This window comes from Coturnix japonica, chromosome 3, assembly GCF_054131305.1.
Source record: "Coturnix japonica strain WE chromosome 3, WE-NBRP24, whole genome shotgun sequence".
NCBI lineage: Eukaryota > Metazoa > Chordata > Aves > Galliformes > Phasianidae > Coturnix > Coturnix japonica.
This window is the reverse complement of record NC_140665.1, coordinates 102,751,523-102,770,631: the sequence shown is the minus strand read 5'-3', so window position 1 is coordinate 102,770,631 and position 19,109 is coordinate 102,751,523. Positions and strand designations below refer to the sequence as shown.

General features: G+C 43.0%; 1 protein-coding gene and 1 long non-coding RNA gene across 3 annotated transcripts in view; both read left to right on the top strand.

Annotated features, from left to right (window-relative positions):
- Positions 1 to 3,379, top strand: part of SUPT3H (SPT3 homolog, SAGA and STAGA complex component) — a 242,448-nt gene extending 239,069 nt beyond the window's left edge. The window contains exons 12-13 of one of the 2 annotated variants that reach the window (XM_015859909.3): positions 60 to 121; positions 1,733 to 3,379. In XM_015859909.3, the coding sequence (XP_015715395.2) occupies positions 60 to 104 (45 nt within the window). In that variant the 3' untranslated portion in view covers positions 105 to 121; positions 1,733 to 3,379. The remainder of the gene's footprint in view (positions 1 to 59; positions 122 to 1,732) is intronic. The other variant, XM_015859910.2, reaches the window with a different exon arrangement.
- A 2,787-nt stretch (positions 3,380 to 6,166) lies between these two features.
- LOC107312444 (uncharacterized) lies at positions 6,167 to 9,804 on the top strand. The gene is made up of 4 exons (XR_001554498.3): positions 6,167 to 7,281; positions 8,831 to 8,873; positions 9,048 to 9,128; positions 9,254 to 9,804. It is a non-coding gene; the product is annotated as an uncharacterized LOC107312444 (long non-coding RNA).
- The last annotated feature ends 9,305 nt before the right edge of the window (positions 9,805 to 19,109 follow it).

The following is a 19,109-nucleotide window of genomic DNA, read 5'->3' as shown; positions in this document are numbered from 1 at the left end:
GCTTTCTGAAGGTGTTATCCTTCCTTCTTTAAGACTTGCTTCTAAAATGACCTTTGCAGGGATATAACGAGCCGTGTAATATTGCCCGTGTTGGAAAATGTTGAGCTGCGTTATTTCCCAGGTGAGCCCAGCCAAGCCCGGCTTTGCTCCGTAACCAAAATTCCTTTCATAAAATCCAACCTTTTATCTTTCATGTCAATCCAGCTTTGGGTTCATTGATCTCCAAGCAAACTGCACGATAGCCCCAGATATTTTGTTTATGTGTTAAAGGTTCTCACTTGGGTCACAAACCTCTGTAAAAAATGCCAGGGTCGGAGAGCTAAAAACATTGCATTTGCTTTTGCATCAGCTTCGAAATGCCAGCCCTAATGGTCTGGGCAGGCTGTGCATCCAAACTCCCTTGGACTTGCCATTTGTGGTTGTGGGAATATGTTGGATGCCTTCAGAATTATTGGCTGCTCTGTTTTTGTGCATTTCTTGTTTGGGTATAGAGTCTTTGGATTCGTTTTCTTTGCTTGCTGTGGTACTGTCATGTATCTCCCAGAACTCATGTTTCACCCTTTGGCTTTAGTATCATATAAGTTCAGTGTTAATGTGAGGGATGCTGCATCAAACATCCTGTACGTGTTTCCTTTTTCGTACTCAATGTCTGCAAATGCACACTTGCTGTTTTTGAAACTATTTCCTTACAATTAAGGAGAAATACTAAGCTGCTATCCTTTGTCTTAATGATTCTCTTCTAGTTTAAGAGAGGAGACTTTGATATTGCTGAAATTCATTAGGAAATTGCTAGTGAGTAACTGAAACCAGCAGCTCTGTGTGGCACTGCCTCGGTACATGAATGCAAGACTTGCAAAGTATGTATCTGGTGTCTGTAATTTCATTTTCGGAACTGGATGACTGCTGAAGGTGCACCAAATAAAGCAAAAGTATTCAAGCTCCCTTCCTTTTAGAAAATGCCATTAATATCTAAAAACAAAATGCATTTCTAAAGCAAGAATATCCCCTTAAAATATAGAGTTTCCAGTGTGCCTGAGTTAAAAAGGCAGAGCTTCCTATATTGATTCAGAAGAAGATGTTAAAAATGCATGAGAGGTATTTCAGTGAGGCAGGGTCACCGTATCTTGTACATTTTTCTCTTTTCTTCTCAAATGCTGTTTAACTCTTGTGCTCCTTTATAAGTGGAAGTGCTCCATCCCAGGTTCGTATGATTTTGTACTGACCAGACTGTCTTTAAGATCCATTTGGTTTGGTTGGCTGGGGATTACAGCAGTGTCTGTTTACATGGCTTTAGGCTCACACTACCAAGCAGGCTTGGAAACCTGTAATGATCCCATAATCTCTGGGCTATTAGGGCAGTTAGGTTAGAAGCAATTCACCAGCACAGTGAATAGAGAACACATGCTTCTAAAGGACAAACGGCTTTGGTATAATAGCGTATTTTTGGACTCATCTATTTTGCAGGCAGTTAACAAAATAGGATGTTACATTTTTGCATCTCTCTCCCTCTCCTGAAATAGAGTCACTAACCACTTGTTAACCACACTGATTTTTTAATCGTCGAAGTGGTTGCTCACAGCTTCCCCACCAGAAATGTTCAGATTAAGCACACTATTAGATTGCAGCCAGAATAGTCTACAAAACAGGAAGAAAGCCTCGCCTCCCTCCCTGCCTTCTTCTCTTGTTTAAGTTGACATGATAATTCATTACAGATTTTCTCTTTCTTTGACAGAGTGCCTACCGCAGAAACGGGATGACTTTTCTCGCCTGCTGATATGGATGTGGCTTCAGCAACAGAAAAGACAGTGTTATATTAAGGTGATTTTCTCTTCCCCTCCACGGAAGGAACAAAAAAAACACAAGCTCCAATGTCTCCGCGTGGCAGTGAGTGGGCCGGCTTGTTGTGACTATCTGCTGGCTGACTCCATCTCTCCTTCCAGCCCCCTCAATCGTTATTCTTGTTTACTAGCTGGAACGTTTAGCTAATTAATGGCAGGATGTTTGGGATAGCGTGTAGGTGGATAAGAATGCAGATCGCACCAGTTTGATGTTTGCAGGGGACTTGCTGCTGTCAGCCCCTTTGTAAAAAGCCATGTCATCTTTACTCAGTTGTTTGGAAGCCTGTATGTTTTGGTTGCAGCGTTGTTTGGGAGGCAGGATGGGGCAGAAAAAAGCTGAAGATATTCTGGGTTTTCCATGATATTTACAAAAAGACAAAAACCTGCACTGCACTTCACTGCTTGCCACTGCTTTTTCTCCAGTCATTCCTTCCAGTGCAATGCAGGAAGGGGCTTTTAGATAAGAGCAACAGCAGAGAAGAGCTCGGGCAACATACACTTTATCAAAGGTTTGTCACAGACCCAGCGCCAAAGCAGCCAGCTCCAAATTCCCAGTGCTGCCTCAATCCCTGCTGCATTCCCATAGGGGCCCAACCCACCAGTGAAAAGCTTTGCAGCCATTTGGCACAAATCTGCCCCACTCCCTCAGCGTTTCCCAAAGTATCCAAACAGCCATGGCCACCTCAGTGCTTCTAGATGCGGGCTATGTGTAGCGTGCTGCCTGAGGAGAGGTTTTCACTGTCACCAACAAAGGCAGTGTTGCTGTCGGATTTGATCGAAGAAGGAATACACCCTTCATTGCCTTTCTGTATTTCAGCTCACTTTGTTTGTTTTCAGATTTGCTTTCTAAATCTCAGTCCCTCACTCTACAATTCTTCCCGTCCCTCCTTTCCCCCGGCCCCGGCTAGCCTCACCGACAGATTCATTTCTTCACATCAAATCCATACAAATATAGAGCTAACCACAAGGAGCTGAACCAGAGAGAAGGGCTTATGCCTCAGCCCATCCCTGGGATCTGCTGCCTGTGTCCCTGGGGCAGCCCAGGGGTCTGCGTCAGCTTCAAATCTGACTTAAACCTCAAATTAAGACGGAGCACTCAAGGGATCAAGGAGAGATCAGCAAAATATTACTTTTATATGGTGCAGCCGTCCTCCTCCTTTGTGCTGAGTATGTGAGGTCTTAACTTTTACTCCCACCGCGTGGTATTGTGGTCATTTGTAAGTGGTTTTCTTGCCCGGCTTTCCTGGACCTGCTTGCGAAAGCTTTAGAACTATCTGTATTTTAAACAAACAGAGAAATGCCTCCTCTCTTTGCAACCAAAATGCTGCCAACGTGAACTTTGTACATCAAATCTTACTGCCGTTTGTCAATTGCTTTTTTTTCCCCCTTGTACCTGCTTACCCTTCTGTATTCTGGAATTAATCTGTGTGCAAAGGAGTACAAGCATACACCACCACCGGGTATTAAACGAGGGGGGAAGCTTTCTGATGTTCCATCTGTGCTTGTTGAAATATATGATTAAACTTTTCTTTTTATCATCATTCTTATTTTTGTTGGCATCCTTCATCACAGAAAATTACATGCTTGCTGTAAACATCCCGGCTTTTCAAAAGGACACCAGCATTTATTGTATTTGGTTTCGATCTGCAGGCATACAGACAGAAGGGACCGTTTCAGGCACAGGGTAGTGGAATCAAAATTCCTTCCGTAACTGTATCTCTCTCAGATTTTACATTTTAAAATATGCACAAGCAGGGAAAATCCTGGCACTTATATTTTACTGGTCTGCCCGAAGTCCCAGAGAATGAAGACTCAACATACATTTCTCTCGGAAATATGACAGGTCGTGTTTTTGTTGGTCTGCCGTGTGTTTGTCTATCTTGAACAGCCTGACAGGCAATTATTTATAAAATCTGGATTTGCCCAATAAGCCCATTTAATAACCTTTCACTTCTCTACATCAGCCGTGCTCTGAACTGGGAGTAGAACAAGGTATGTTATGTCTCCCTACCCCGTACTTGCCAGGTTATTCTTATAGCAGTAAGGAATAGCTTTTGCTCATCATCATAGAATCATAGGATGGCCTGGGTTGAAAAAGCCCACAGTGCTCATCCAGTTTCAAGCCCCTGCTGTGTGCATGGTCGCCAACCAGCAGACCAGGCTGCCCAGAGCCACATCCAGGGTTGGAACTTGATCTTAAAGGTCCCTTCATAGTACATAAACACTTCTACTTGTAACTAAAGAATAAACAGATAGATAGTGGCATTTGTCACAAGCCTAACCACCAGCTGAAACGTACGCTGTTAGGGTTTGTTGTATTGTGTGGGTGGTTTTTTTTTTGCCTAGAAGTGAATTACCTTGCCCAGCGTTGGATTTTTTCAGACCCCTCCAATGTATCCATGGGTAGAGGCGGTGCAAGTGGGGAACCGTGATGGCACACATTAAGACTAGGGCTTTGTTCAGAGGGCACAGAGCCAGCACAAAGCAACAGAGCCATCCCTGAAGGAATTGAATGTAAATGTGATGGTTTAAATAAGGCCAGATGCCTTACAAAACTATTTTGCAAGCTGTATCTTCTCATATAGCTTTTTTTCTCCCCCCCTCCTTAAGATAATGATGTTGCTTTTAAAAAACAGTAAGAGAAAACAGCTCTCATCTATTGTGGGGAGACAATAATCAGATACTTTAACTTCCATAAATCACTGAAATGTTGGCAACTGAAACAAACTCTTAAAGGCAGATGACTGCAGATTTGAAGGAAACCTTCATATTTTCTTGTTAAAAGTCTTTTAGCTGTCTAGAGAGCACTCTGAGACGCAACATTAATCGCTATTCTCAGTAATCAAGCTCTGCTATACTTACATACTATTTTTCCTAAACAAGATAGATTAGTAGTGGAAGAGAACTGGAAAGATAAATAGGGGGAAATCAAGAACTAAAATTACAATGATACAGTTTCATTTTCTGCTTTATAACTCTCTTCTGTATTTGTGATTGATAATTCCTCCTAATTCCAGTCAGACAGAAATGTTGGCACGATGGTCCTACAAACATCCCAGTCTTTATAGAGTAGCCCTCCTTCATGTGCATTGCAGATTTTGTGAAGATGTGGGCTGTCAGTCTTTGGTCCTGATGTAACATTGATTGCTGTAATGTCTCAGTGCCCCACCGTGCTCCATATATTCATCCCCACAGTGCCACTTCTTGACGTGATTGATAGTGATGTTATCTCTGTTCCTTGTGAGGCACAGCAGGGCTAAAGGGCTGCCTTGTGCTGGGGATCCTGGGATGGTTTGGAAAACCTGGATTTTCATTCTGCAATGCTGCTCTCATTCTGCAGCAGTGAGAACGATACATGGCAGAAAGCACACAGCCCAGCCATCCAGATTGTATCTACCTGGATCTCCATGTGAACCTGATCCAGGACAATGCTTAAAATCCTTCCTGCTGAAATGCACCACTTGATGGCCTGAAGCAGACATGTAAACATCACGTTTCTATGGGCTATGGACACTTTCCCTTCATGCAGTGCTGGATTTTTGCATCACCACAAGGAAGATGCTCATCCAGCTCCAGCGTTCCAGATTCCTGCTCCAGATGCTCTTGATCCCTTACCAATCTCCCTTTGCTTAGTGCATGAGAGCTGAAAGAAATAATGGGAGTAATGCAATTAGTGTTGGCTGTTTACACAGATACAGTAAAATGATACATTTTAATAAATGAACTGGATCTGAAGAGAGTAAAGCACAGCTGAAGCGTGGTGGCTGCCCTCCACCTGGATGGAAGCACAGAGCGTGGCACCTGGAGCCATAGCGGGATTCAGGTAGGCAGAGCCAATAAAGCAAGTTGGCTCAAACCTATTCTGTTTAACTCTCATTTCCATAAGTATTTAATTAATCTGCAAGGAAAAAAAAAAAAAGAAGAAGAAGAAACTGCTGTGTTTCTTGTACTGACATGAGTTCTTCAGATCTGCAAATGAAAAGGCAGCAACTGTGTGTCAGGCTCAGGTGAAAGCAAATCTGCACTGGTGCTGCAGGAGGAGAAAAACGACTTTCATAGGAGCAAGGTGACCTCCTTGTGCTCAGGCCTCCTCGTATCTGCTGTGTATGTGCAAATTCTGCAGGATCTTTGAGTAAATCATTCTAATAAAAGAGATCATAGAATCATAGAATGGCCTGGGTTGCAAAGGCCCACAGTGCTCATCCATCCCAACCCCCTGCTGTGTGCAGGGTCACCAACCAGCAGCCCAGGCTGCCCAGAGCCACATCCAGCCTGGCCTTGAATGCCTGCAGGGATGGGGCATCCACAGCCTCCTTGGGCAACCTGTTCCAAATGGGTTGGAAGACCAGATGGGATCTGTCCAGTGTTCCCCATGTTACCTTCTCCTTAGTTTATTATTACAAGGATTTATACTTCTGTTTTGGAAATGTTACCAACACTTTTCTAATCCTAAATTTTCAGCAGAATTTGGTGTAGATGGAACACAAATTAAGCTGTTTTTGGGTAAGGCTGCTTTCAGCACCTGGGAAAGGATGCCTTCTAAAGCCAGCTCCTCCATGGAAGGTGCTCCCCTTCTTCATCTTAGGGATGGTGGCAAAAATGATTTGTTTCTAGGGGTATGGAAGCTAGGCTTGCAGGTGATGCTCGATTCATTTTGGTTTTGTTGGGGCTTGTTTCCTTTGCACTTTGGTATGGATTTCTGGTGCGTGCTCTGGAGGGATTTTGCATCTCGGTTTCTTTGGTGGTCCCGAAGGCAGCGCAAAATTAATGCAGCACTTAAAGAGAACATTATTAAAACGTTATTCAGAGGTGAGCAGCAGAGGCATAGAAAATGCATATATATTAAATACATATGAATATATATGCATATATATTCATGTTTTTTCTAGAAGATGGAATTCTAAAAACAGCTCTGGTTTTACCAGTCCGAACACCAACTTGCTTTTGTTGTGTCACTCTCCGCAATGAGAGGAGGTTTACCCCAATAATGATTTTTACCTTGTGAATTTGGTCGTGATATTTTATTCCCTTTCCCTCTTTACTACACACAATTCTCTCTCGCAGGGTTTAGGGTCACCCTGTTGGGTCTGTGGGAGATCATGAACCCTCACAAATTTTAGGAAAAATCACATCTGATGCACGCACGCCAAAGGCCTTCCTGAATCCGCAAGTGTCTTTTATTTATTTCTCTTTCAAAGAGCAATAAAATGTTGCTTGAGAGGGAGAGGTCTCATAGAGCTGGGAGCGAGCCCTGCTGCACACAATGAGGGCAGAGCAGTGGCTATTTTCATAGTGCTGTGATGCTGAAGGGAGGTGTCAGCATTGGGCACCACGGAACCACCTCACCGCTGCCTGAAGTCACGTCTGAGCTCAGTTTTCTTTGCACTTTATTGCACATGAGTTCTGCTCTTGGCTGCCGGTTCCTCCCTTCAGACTCCCAAAGGTGAGTGCATTGTGCCCTCTGGGGGCTCTCTACTGCTTTAGCTTTAAGGTTTTGGGGTGGTTATTTTTATTTTTTTTCTTTCTTTTTCCTTCTTTCTTTCTTTAGTGTAAAATCTCACATTGATTTCTTTTCTCCCCCTCTTCCTCATGTCTTATGAAGGAAGAAATTTATGGCCTTTTTACATCAGGAAGTCGAGCTTTTCCTGACGTTTTATTGCTTTGAATATTTGAAACATTTCAATCCCAGACAATAAATATTACATGATTATTGTTTTCATATGGATAGGCTATTTCCCCCTGTTTTTTCCTATCCAACTCTTTTTCCAGCAAGTGACACCCAAAAATTTATGGATATTAAAAACATTACTATTAATCTTTCCTGAGAAAGGTCAGAGATAGTCCTTCAATTTGCATGTGATATATAGGGAAAATAGTCAAAATCATCTGATGTGTTTTGAGTCCTTAAGAGAAGAAATAACCTTTTATTTACTTATTTATTTATTTACTTATTTTTAAAGTTTCTTGAGCCACATTTCCACTATATTAAATGCTCTTGGGGCATAGGTGGGAACTACCAGCAACTGGTAACTGCAGGTGCAGGATGTGAGAGTGTACTTGAAGTTAATGGGATTGTAGGTTTACTGTAGATCCAAGTCAGTGTCTCATTGCTCTCACTATGCAAAGATTTTCTCATCAAGTGGGACCTGTGAAATGCAATCTGAGCACATTTTGTAATGTTTTCTATTTGGGTAGAGGCCACTGGCTCCTTGCTGTATGGAACAGCAGTTCTGCATTGCAAGCCACGTTGACTAAGTCTTATCTCACCACCCCTGTGTTGATTTGACGCCCAACCTCTGTTGGGTTGTCAATACCTGGAATCTCCATCATACAGCTAATTATAGAATCATAATCACCAAGGCTGGTAAAGACCTCCAAGATCATCCAGTCCAACCATCCACCCACCACCAATAATTTCCCCACTAACCCATGTCCCTCAGTACAGCATCAAATGTTTCTGGAACACCTCAGGAATGGTGACCCCACCACCTCCCTGGGCAGCCCCCTCCAGCACCTGACCACTCTTTTGGAGAATAATTTTTTCCTAAGGTGATAAAAGGAATATAAGAGGCCCAGGTTCTGCTCAGAAACTCTAGATTATCTAATTTTTGTATATGAACAGTTTATCTTGGATACTAGGAAGACCTTGCTGCCCAAGCTCCACAGCCATCACTTCATCTTGATCTTGGGAGCAGGACTATGTGGTTTCTGCATAGTCCTGGATTTGGTGATTGATCCAAACTCACTGACAATGTATACAACTGTTAGGAGTGTAATCCTAATATATTCCAGGAGGAGTCAAGCTATCGGGTTGTGGGACCATAAATATAAGTGTAGGTCTTCAGAAGTTTATCTTCAGAGATGTGTCAGACCGCTCTCAGGATGGACAAAGGTTTGGTATAAGGATGAGAGAAAAAGGTAAAAACTATCAAAGCTCTCAGCTGTACTAATAGCCATGACTCACTTCTGCTTTCTCTCCTTGCCTTTTGCAGGCAGAGGGAATTGGATCCTAAATCCATTCAGAAAGAAACACTAGTAAGTATTTTTAGAGAGTTGTCTTGTGTTTTTTTTAAGTGTTGTTGTGCCTTTACTCTCTCTCCTGTCTCATCCCCTTTTGGGAATGTTGAAAATAACATTCAGTTCTGTACTGCCTTTGTCTGTCCTTTTCCATTTAGTAAACATGGATTTTTCCCTCCCTGTTTCTTACAGACTTTCAGCCAGCTCAGCTTTTCCTGTTTACTTCCATGTAAAAGGCATCATTGGTGATATCACTCCAAGCCTAGAAAAGAGGTTTGTGCTGCCTTTCCTAGCTGCCTGCTCCATTTGGTATTAGATCCAGTTTTACACAATATCAGATTTTGTATATTTACTGATTTTTTTAAGAAAAGAAAACTACATTTTTTTCCCCACTGAAGGTACAGGCACTGAAATTGGCTTTTGGACACCTGGGCACCCATCCAAACTTCTCAGAGCATCCATTCAGCAGCTGCATTACTGGACTGAATCTATGAACCCAGGCTTTCTAAAATAATAGCAGTAATAATGACAATCCCCATTGACCCCAGAAGTCAAAGGAAGAGACATCAGTGTAGAAGCTGCAATAGCTCCGGGACTGAGAAGCTGATGTGCCCCAGTTACACAGCTTTGCAAAACCTTCTTGCACAAACAGGGATGAACGCCATAGAGCAGCTGTGTCATCAAGTGCCATGTTTATTTCTTCTGATCTGGAAAGCCCAAATATTTTTGTAGTTCAGGAAGACACCGAGTCCCAATAAAAGCAGTTACTGGCTTAGAGTTCGCTCTGTAGTTTGGCCACAGTTCTTATATTATACACAACTGAAAGCAAGAAAACTCAAGTGTGGTCTCCTGTAAACCCCCCGTGATCATCAAAACAGGCTCTGATTTTGTGTCTCCATGTCTGTGACTCGTTTGCTGCTCAGCAATAAAGGTACTGCATGTAAACCAATATTCAAGTTTTCTCCACTGACGCTGTTTTCAAATCTACAGAAATTTCCCCATTAAAATCAGCAAATGATGCAAGGCTGAAATCAAAACTTTGCTTTTTCTTGTAAGCAGGGAAGAAAGCAGCACTCCTGCTTTCGTGGCATAGCTTGGAAATGGGACCTGCATGTAACCAGCTCACTGAGGCCTTTCTCATGCCACTGGCAACTTGAAACAATGCCTCTGAGAGGAAGGAAGTAATCCATTTCAATGGGCAAGGCCCTGCCACCATCGGTGCTTCTGCAAGCTCCGGAAAGACTTGGTGCCTCTATGGATCCATCAGCATCCATCATCCATCCAGCATGAAATTAGCCTGATATTTGCTTTAATTACCTTAAAGGTAGAATGTAAATAGGAATGTTTTCTTGAACTTAAGTCTTACTTGATCAGGAAAGAAGAAAACCTCGTGGATACAGAGGGAGGAAAACAAGTGACCATTTTGCTGTGTGATAACCAAGGCAGCCAGCTGTGCTGCCCCCGTGAATCTTGTTTGCTGGAGCTAAAGTCCCAATCCTTGGGTCTCACCATCTTATGGCTGCTTTGTAGCAGGATGTGCAACTGCTCTGCATTAATAGCTTATTGCAGATTGGCTGGTGTAAACTCCAGGTGCTGAGAGCATGATTTATTCTATTAGTATTAAAAAGGTGTTTTCTATGACCATATTAAAAAATTATACTTAACTGTTGGGCTTGCCACCACTCTGTGTGTGGCACATGCCAATTTAAACTTGTCATTTGCTCTAATTTAAGGGTATGTCCTCAGAAGATCATTAAATTGGGGCGGAGTTGGGGATCACAGTGCAGATGTGGCCTATTAACCTCCATGTGGCCGTTAATCCCTGCAAAGCACCTTCCCCAATAATGCCTACTACTGCCATATAGTCAGAGAAGTAGAAATGAAATAAATTACACTTCAGGGCATATTTTATACTTTAGACTGCATATTTTTTGAGGGGGTGGTCGACTGAATTTCACATGTTATGTGATGTATGACTCCAGTAACCAATAGTGCCATTTTCTGGTGAAATCACTATTTATTGGACTACAAACTATATTGGACTACTATAACTCCAAAAGAGCTAGGATCTGGGCTACAGGCTGTTGAGCTCAATGGTAAATGACTCACCAGGTGAGACCTTGCTGTCTAATCCATAGAGTAGTAGACAACCCATCTTCCTTTTCTGGTGCAGCACAATAAATGTCAAATATATTCTTTTGGGGAAATTCTTATCAGCTCATCTTCCAGGTGCTGAAAGTGGAGGGACAGGAACACTGTGTCATCACCAGGTGAGCTGCAGTATCTGACCCCATGCTGTGAGCTGATCAAAGGGCTGAAGCACCTCTGTTACAAAGAGTTGGGGTTGTTCAGCCTGGAGAAGAGAAGGCTCCTGAGAGACTTCATTGCAGCCTTCATGCACCTACAGGGGCCTGCAGGAAAGCTGGGGAGGGACTGTAGTGACAGGACAAGGGGTAACGGCTTTAAACTAAAAGAAGGTAGATTTAGATTAGATATTAGGAGGAAATTTATTATGAAGATGGTGAGGCACTGCCATATGATGACCCAAGGAGCTGTGGACTTGCTCAAGGACAGATTGGATGGGGCTTTGGGCAGCCAGATCTGGTGGGAGGTGCTCCTACCCACAGCAGGGGTTTAAGTTCCATTCCCACCCCAAATCATTCTGTTTCTATGAGCTGTTTCACACAATTTAGACATAATTGCTCCACAGCAAGTTGGAGATGGCCTTGAGGAAAGCACAGAGCTTCGCAGGACCCAACTCTCTGCACCTTCCTTAATTGCTATTTCTTTTCCCAGCTACCCATGTTTCTCCATCATGCAGCCACAGTCACTCCTAGAAAAGCCACAAGTAACAGCAGTTCAGGGCTTTTTTAGCATCTCAAGAGTGGGGTATCTGCGTGCTGTGCCTGGTGCACTGAGCTGCCAGCAGCTTGTAAGTAGCAGATATGGATGCCCAAAGCCCAGCCCAGCACATCAGGCTTCAGAACATTATTCAAATGCACACCAAAAGCTTATAGCGGGGTCCCTTATACCTGTTTTTCCAAGCAGAAGTTTATCCAGCCTGTATTTAAAGACCCCCATGGATGCGCACGTCGCAACCCTGAATCTAGTGATGTTTTTGACCCTCATAAATCTTTCTTTTATCCTGTTTGAGTTTTTCTTTATGGCAGTGCAAACACGCTTCTTGTCGTACCTCTGAGGACAGATCATACCAGCGCACCTCGTAACACCAAGCCTCTCTCCTCTGGCTAATAAATGTAACCTGATCAATCTGTCCTCCCAAGTCACGCTTTCTGGGTTTCCAACACCGCTTTCTATTTTGACAATGAACCATTGATGACTGTTCTCTGGGTACATATATCTAAAGCCTTGTCCCCCGCCTCCAACAGCTTTATCTAGACCCGTGTTTCCCTCACCTGATTAGGAAAGTGAATGTGAGACAGTGTCAAAACCTGCAAGCGCCAGTGATGAATCTATTGCTTTTTCCTTCACTGTAAACCTTGTTACCTGTCACAGAGATCCCACGGTGAGAGTTCAAATGGCTACCAAAAAGTCTGCTCTTTGCCGGTGCCAGAGAAGAGAAAGGAGTAGTTAAAAGGGGGGATTATTTGACCTGCCAGTGAACCGGGTGATTAAAAGCCATCTCCAAAGTCCCATGTTTGCCACATAGTGTATTCACATCCATGCCATTCACCCTGTGACCGGTTGATGAATGCCAATAAAGAATGATTTCACCCTTTGCTGTTCACATTTGCAGTGGGGACTGAGTGCCACCAACACCCTGATAATCAGATGTTTTTATCTTGAGTCGGCGGAGCAGGTGACATTAAATTAATAGCCTTTGAAGTTCATTTAATTTGTAGTGATTAACTAATGGCTTTTTAATTTTACCTGATTTTTCTGACTTTGAGTATGTTGTTAATGCATGCATGGAGTGTTTCCACATGATCCTCCTGCTGACCTGGATAAAAGAGATCCAGGTCTCCAGGTTTATAATATCCCACACCCTATACCCCGTGAGGCCATGGAACGAAGGGAGCTTTGTCCCACAGAGAGCACAGGGGATAGGTGTCAGTACTCCTGGACTTCATTTCCATGTGCCTTTCCATCTTCAGTATCACCTCTGCATGCCCCAGTGGTCCCATCCTATGGGATCCCTACATCTCAAGACAGGTTTCTAAGGAAGAAGTCATCTCAACTTTAGAGATGGAGAAATTGAAGCTTACTGTAAGGGATGGTGCCTTTGGCCTCACAGCCCCCTGTCCAGGGCTGCTCCATGGGACCAGACAAGTGCTGGGATGGAAATAAATATACTCCTGATGACTGTGGTCTCTGTGGTCAGGTCTGAGGGTCGAAACGTTCATACAAGACCTGCACACAGAAACCACAGAATCCCCTGCAGTTCCACAGCACTTTATTAAAAGTCACTGCTTCTGTGAAAAATGGGTTTTATAAGAGTTAGGTGCCTTAATTATAAAGTCATGTGCGTTTGAATGACTTCTTCCCTGCTAACTGCTTGTGACAGACTACAAATGTGAAAAGTATTACCAAGCCTATTTTTAACATGGCTTTGGAGAGGCTGCAGCTCTGGAAAACCAAATCCTACAGGATCCTAATGAGAGAGACCAGTGAGTCTTTAAATATGGTTAGTCTTGCTTGATGCTGCTGCCATCTGAAAGATGGGAAGCACAGGAGTCTTTTGGTAGTAATCATGCTAAGTAAGCAACAGGAGCAATGTGCAGGGCTCAGGTTTAGTTTTTACCTTGAGTGTGACTGGACAGACAGCATATAGAGAGATAAAATCAAATTTCAGAGAGATGCTCACGGCCCACACTAGCAATATGCTGGTCTTACCTCTCCAGAAGCTTTTCCAAGGTCTTTTCCAATCGGAATGATTCTATGACTCTAAGTAACGGTGAGTCTCACCCTTGGAGGCCCTCAGATGCAGCACAACCACATCAATGCTATGAACATCCCGTTCTGCCATGCAGCTGTGTCACATCTAAACTGCCTGTAAGAAATGGGCACTAGACTAGACCTGCTCCTGAACTGTTATTAACATATAGATGTATACCATGTGTGTTCCTGTGTGTGTCATTTATCCTTAGCATATATATATTCTTACATTTCTTAATATAATGTTTCTGTATGCCCTGGAAAGAGATGAGTATGCACATTCTGCAGGTATGGTAAAAGGAGGATGGTTGGACTAGATGATGTTATAGGTCCTTTCCAACTTCGTTATTCTATGATTCTATGATTTTATGTGCACTCATGTAGATATTAATACATAAATGCAGCACATAAGTATACACCCCAGAATGCTCATCTGGTTTCATTTGCTTAATTTTGGAAATATTCATAAAATTAATTACTGTCAGTGCTCAAACAAGTCAAAGTAACCATTTTCTTAAAAACATAATGAGTCTTGACTTATAACTGGTTTGACTAGTGGGAAATAATATACTATATCAAGCATTCAAGTTCCCCATAGTGTCCTAATTACTCCCTTTAAAAAAAAAGCAACAAACCTGTAACACTGCATTGACATCCTAAGGCTTCATGTGGTGAACCATTCATATATTCCACAATGACCAAAACTTTTTGGGTGTAGAAGGCCACCAAAGAGACTACACAGCGATAGATCTCCTTATCTTTTGTAGCTGAGATTTAAGTAGTGCCCTGCCTTCTGCAGGGGGGTGATTACCATTATCTGCATTATTGAGGATGTTAATCCTACTGTGTGTTTAACAGTGTTTAACTCTGTGTTTAACAGATCTGAAATCTGTCAAGGATCATTATTCCAAAGGTCTGGGTGATGGCTGCAAGAGAGGTGCTGTCCAGATTGCCCTGCTGTAAGTAATCCAGGTTCTTTGCTCCGGAGTGGATCAATGGTGGGAGACACACAAAGACCAGGAAAACAAAAATAAGTTTGTCTTTTTCTGTTGTTGTTTTTGTTCATTTCACACTTAGCACACATTCTTGATACCCAGTGTATTTTATCTCTATGCCTACAGTGCCACCCTTCTTACTACTCACAGATTGCTGTTTCTACTGGTGTTGGGAATAAAAACGCAGTCAAAACAGCCCGAGGAAAGAAAATCTTTGTGCAACATCGCTCAGTCTTTTGTTACTTCTTAGAGTTGTAAGTAAAATTTAATAGAACTTCAGAATTAAAATTGCATGTTATTTATTTTTTAAAAAGATCAAGATTGGATCTGCTGGTCACAAGATCTTAAATATCAGAGTGGGAAAACATATGTTGTCTGTTTTTTTACTAGTTGGGTAGCATCTGAAAAGGACTTGTTTCCTTTATAACACAGACTGAGGCTGAAGCACATCCAATTGCTTGAAGCAGCCATCAGTACCAACGTGGCAGGGCACTGGGTTGCAAAGGACTCACAGCCCCCAGCCCCACCCCTGCCATGGGCTGGGTGCCCCCATCTCAGGCTGCCCAGGTCCCATCCATGGCCTTGGGCACCTCCAGGGATGGGGCACCACAACTCTGGGCAGTGCCAGCACCTCACCTCCCTCTGAGTACAGAATTTCTTCCTAACATCTAACCTAAATCTCTCCTCTTGTAGTTGAAAGCCATTCCTCCCTGTCCTGTCACTACCAGGCCATATAAGATGTCAATCCTCTCAGGTGTAGATAAACATGTGAGGAAAGACTTCATTGTTGAAACCTAGCAGCCCCACACCAGCCAAGTGATGAGTGGAAGAGGAATAAGACCCATTGGCTGTCTTCAGCCAGCACCTGTAGTTGGCTTATTCCTTGTTATGGCTATGATGGCTGCATATCTGAGAAAAGAATTCCCACCTCATTACAGGTTACGCAGAGAGGCTGTGGATGCCTCATCTCTGGAGGTGTTCAAGGCCAAGCTGGATGGGATCCTGGACAGTCTAATCTAGTGGTTGGCAGCTGGATGATCTTTAAGATCCCTTCTGATCTGAGCCATTATATGATTCCACGATTATAACTAAGATTTGCTTCATGAAGTCAGTCCTCATGAAGGAAACTTGTGCAGTAAGTTTGAAGCCAACATGTAACAGAGTAGGAGTCTGCTGCAGTTTTAGGATTTTCTTATTTGCAGGGTTATTTTTTCATTCAGGGACATCATCAATGTAGTTGTAAGTAGAGGGGAAAGTTAAAAGTGAGATAATGCATAATAGTGGGGTAAAGAGTAAATCTTCAGCACAGAGTTGACACCAGATTGAACTTGTAGCTGACTGTGTGTGTAGGACACTTGTCCCTTTCTCTCTAGCAGGCTATGCCAGCTCTTCTTGCCCAGAGAGGTTATGGATGCCCCATCCCTGCAGGCATTCAAGGCCAGGCTGGATGTGGCTCTGGGCAGCCTGGGCTGCTGGTTGGTGACCCTGCACACAGCAGGGGGTTGGAACTGGATGAGTATTGTGGGCCTTTGCAACCCAGGCCATTCTATGATTCTGTGGTTCTATGATTCTTAGCACCAATGTAACACAAGTGCTATTTCTAGTTATTTCCCTTCTGATGAATTATGATCTGGTTTGGGAGACCATCACAGTCCTAGATTTCTGGGTCTACTGTGATGAAAAAAAAACCCTGATTTTTTTCTAAGAGATCTGAGTGCACCTAGGGCAGTTTGCAGTTACAGATGAACACTGTGAAACGGAGCGATTTCAACCTGAAACCAAGCAAAACACATTGGCTTGAGCTGGCTTGTGTTTTGACTTATAGAGTTCCTAGGAAGCCAAAACTCAGAAGGGTATATCTCCACACAGACCAAAGCAAAAGAAAAGATTTGCTTGAGTTCTCCCAGACTGAGTTCTGCCAAACTGAAGCTTGCTCAGCATAGTTCCATGAAGTCACTGCTCCTTCAAATAGCACGTAGCGTTGGTTTTGTCCACAGATCTATTTATGCATCAATTTGAAAATGTTTCTCACATTTAAAGAATCACAGAATCACAGAATGGTTTGGGCTGGAAGGGACCTCAAGGATGATGAAGCTCCAACCCCCCTCCACAGGCAGGGCCACCAACCTCCACATTTAATACCAGTCCAGGCTGCCCAGGGCCCCATCCAACCTGGCCTTGTCCAGTTCATGTTCATATTGAGCCTTGCTTGTGCTTGCAGCATCTCTGTAGCAAACGTTAGTTGATAGATGTCAGTCAGACAATCAGAATCATTCAAATCGCTGCCTCCAGCTGCAACAAATTGAGTGGAGATGCAATATGGAATGAAGACATTTCTTATGTATGCTACATAAAAATCAGGATAGAATTATGATGACTACAGCTAATGGAATAATTCAGCAGAAATGTATTCAAATAATGTATTCAAATGCAGCCCTTTTTTTCCTGCTGAGGGAATAGCTCTGAGCTAAGTGCAGTTTCCTACGCAGTTCTTGCTTGGACAAATATCATTATGAACTTTTTTGCCCTCTGGCTTATTCATGAATAACAAAATTTGAGCTGTGTTGGTCAAGTCATCACGTGGTGCTGTTCCTGCTCACTTCAGTGAAAGACTGCTGCATATGCTTCCAGTACAAACACCCAGGTGCATGTATTTAACGCTCTGTTCCTCTTGACTCTCTTCCATTCAACCCTGAAATGCACTGCGCTGGCCCATTTAGGTCTGTAAAGTTCAATCATAGGAATGTCCAGATGGAAGCTGAACCCAATCAATTAGGGAGTACGTTGTAGCAAATATTCACTTAATGGAGGAAAAAATGCTACCCCCGGATTTATAAATATGTGGAAGCTGCCATACCCCATGCTGGTCATTGAACTGAGGTATGCAACGTCAGCTCAACCAGCGGTGTCCAAGTTTTATTCTTTGTTTTAAGAAGTAAGGTGAATTCTGTTCTCAATTCATTTTGTTGTGATGGGCACAATCTTACATTTCTTGCAGAGCACAATCTTAGGCTGTGCATACATTCCAGATGGACTTTAATGCTGTTCTTCTTCACAAGGGAGGATTAACAGCACTGTAGCTATTTAACTGTGAAATTTCAAGTCTGATATCATCAATCATCAGTGTATTACAATGCATACTACAGACGGGGCTGGTTGCCTATTATTAAGGTTGTCTGACACTTCCCATTACAAGACTCTGTTTTCAGTTTCTCAGAGCTCTGCCAGGCTTTAACCATTTGGATTTAAATTCTTCATGCTGAGCGTCTGCCTCAGGCTGAATAATTTTAGAAAATGTCAGCCAAAATAAGAAAAATGCATAAAAATTCTGACAACCTTTATTTGAGCAGCTCTTTTGCCCCCTGTACTATGCAGGACAGCTTGACATCTGGCGAACAGACTGACCTCTGAGACAAAGATGAAAATACACAGAAAATCTTTATTAAAACTTGCAGAATCCCAAACTTACACTGGTCTCCAGCTTTTTGCCAAGTTGCAGGGCCCAGCTGAGACTTTATATCCACACTGGATGTGCTGATGCTGCTGTTGCAGGGTCCAGAAATGTTCGTTGTAATCAATGACAGGAGAAATACAGCCCTAACCTCTTCAGTTTTCAGTTCTACTCAAACTGAGGGTTCTTTCTTCATCTACAAAGCTAAAGAGAAATATTTTTAATTATTTGCATTATTAATCATTTGAGATGTTCCATGTCTCACTTCCAGTTCTCATTTTATTCCCACATTACTTGGTTAGTGAGCTGTAGCTATTGACCTTCCATTCCCTAACTCCTAATAGAAAAGGCTGGACAGTGACGGGACAAGGGGGAATGGTTTGAAACTGAGACAGGGGAGGTTTAGGTTGGATCTGAGGAGGAAGTTTTTCCCCCAGAGGGTGGTGACGCACTGGCACAGGTTGCCCAAGGAGGCTGTGGATGCCCCATCCCTGCAGGCATTCAAGGCCAGGCTGGATGTGGCTCTGGGCAGCCTGGGCTGCTGGTTGGTGACCCTGCACACAGCAGGGGGTTGGAACTGGATGAGCACTGTGGGTCTTTGCAGCCCAGGCCATTTTATGTTTCTGTCATTCTATGATTCTATGATAGGGCTGATGATCGAGTTTCAGTCCTTACAGCACAATTTAGTTTTCAGTCCTAATAACGGAATTCAATGAAACAGAGTCCCCTAAAAGTAACTCTGTACTAGTTAGCATAGCACATAATAAAATGCTTAAGGTGCACTTTACTGTCCTGCAGGCATTTGAATTAGATGTGGTATTAACACTGAAGTGGTGAGCCACTTGAGTGGCTTTCTTAGAGATGGCAATTTGAGTGGGAACAAGGATGTCACCCTTCTATGACATCCCTTTG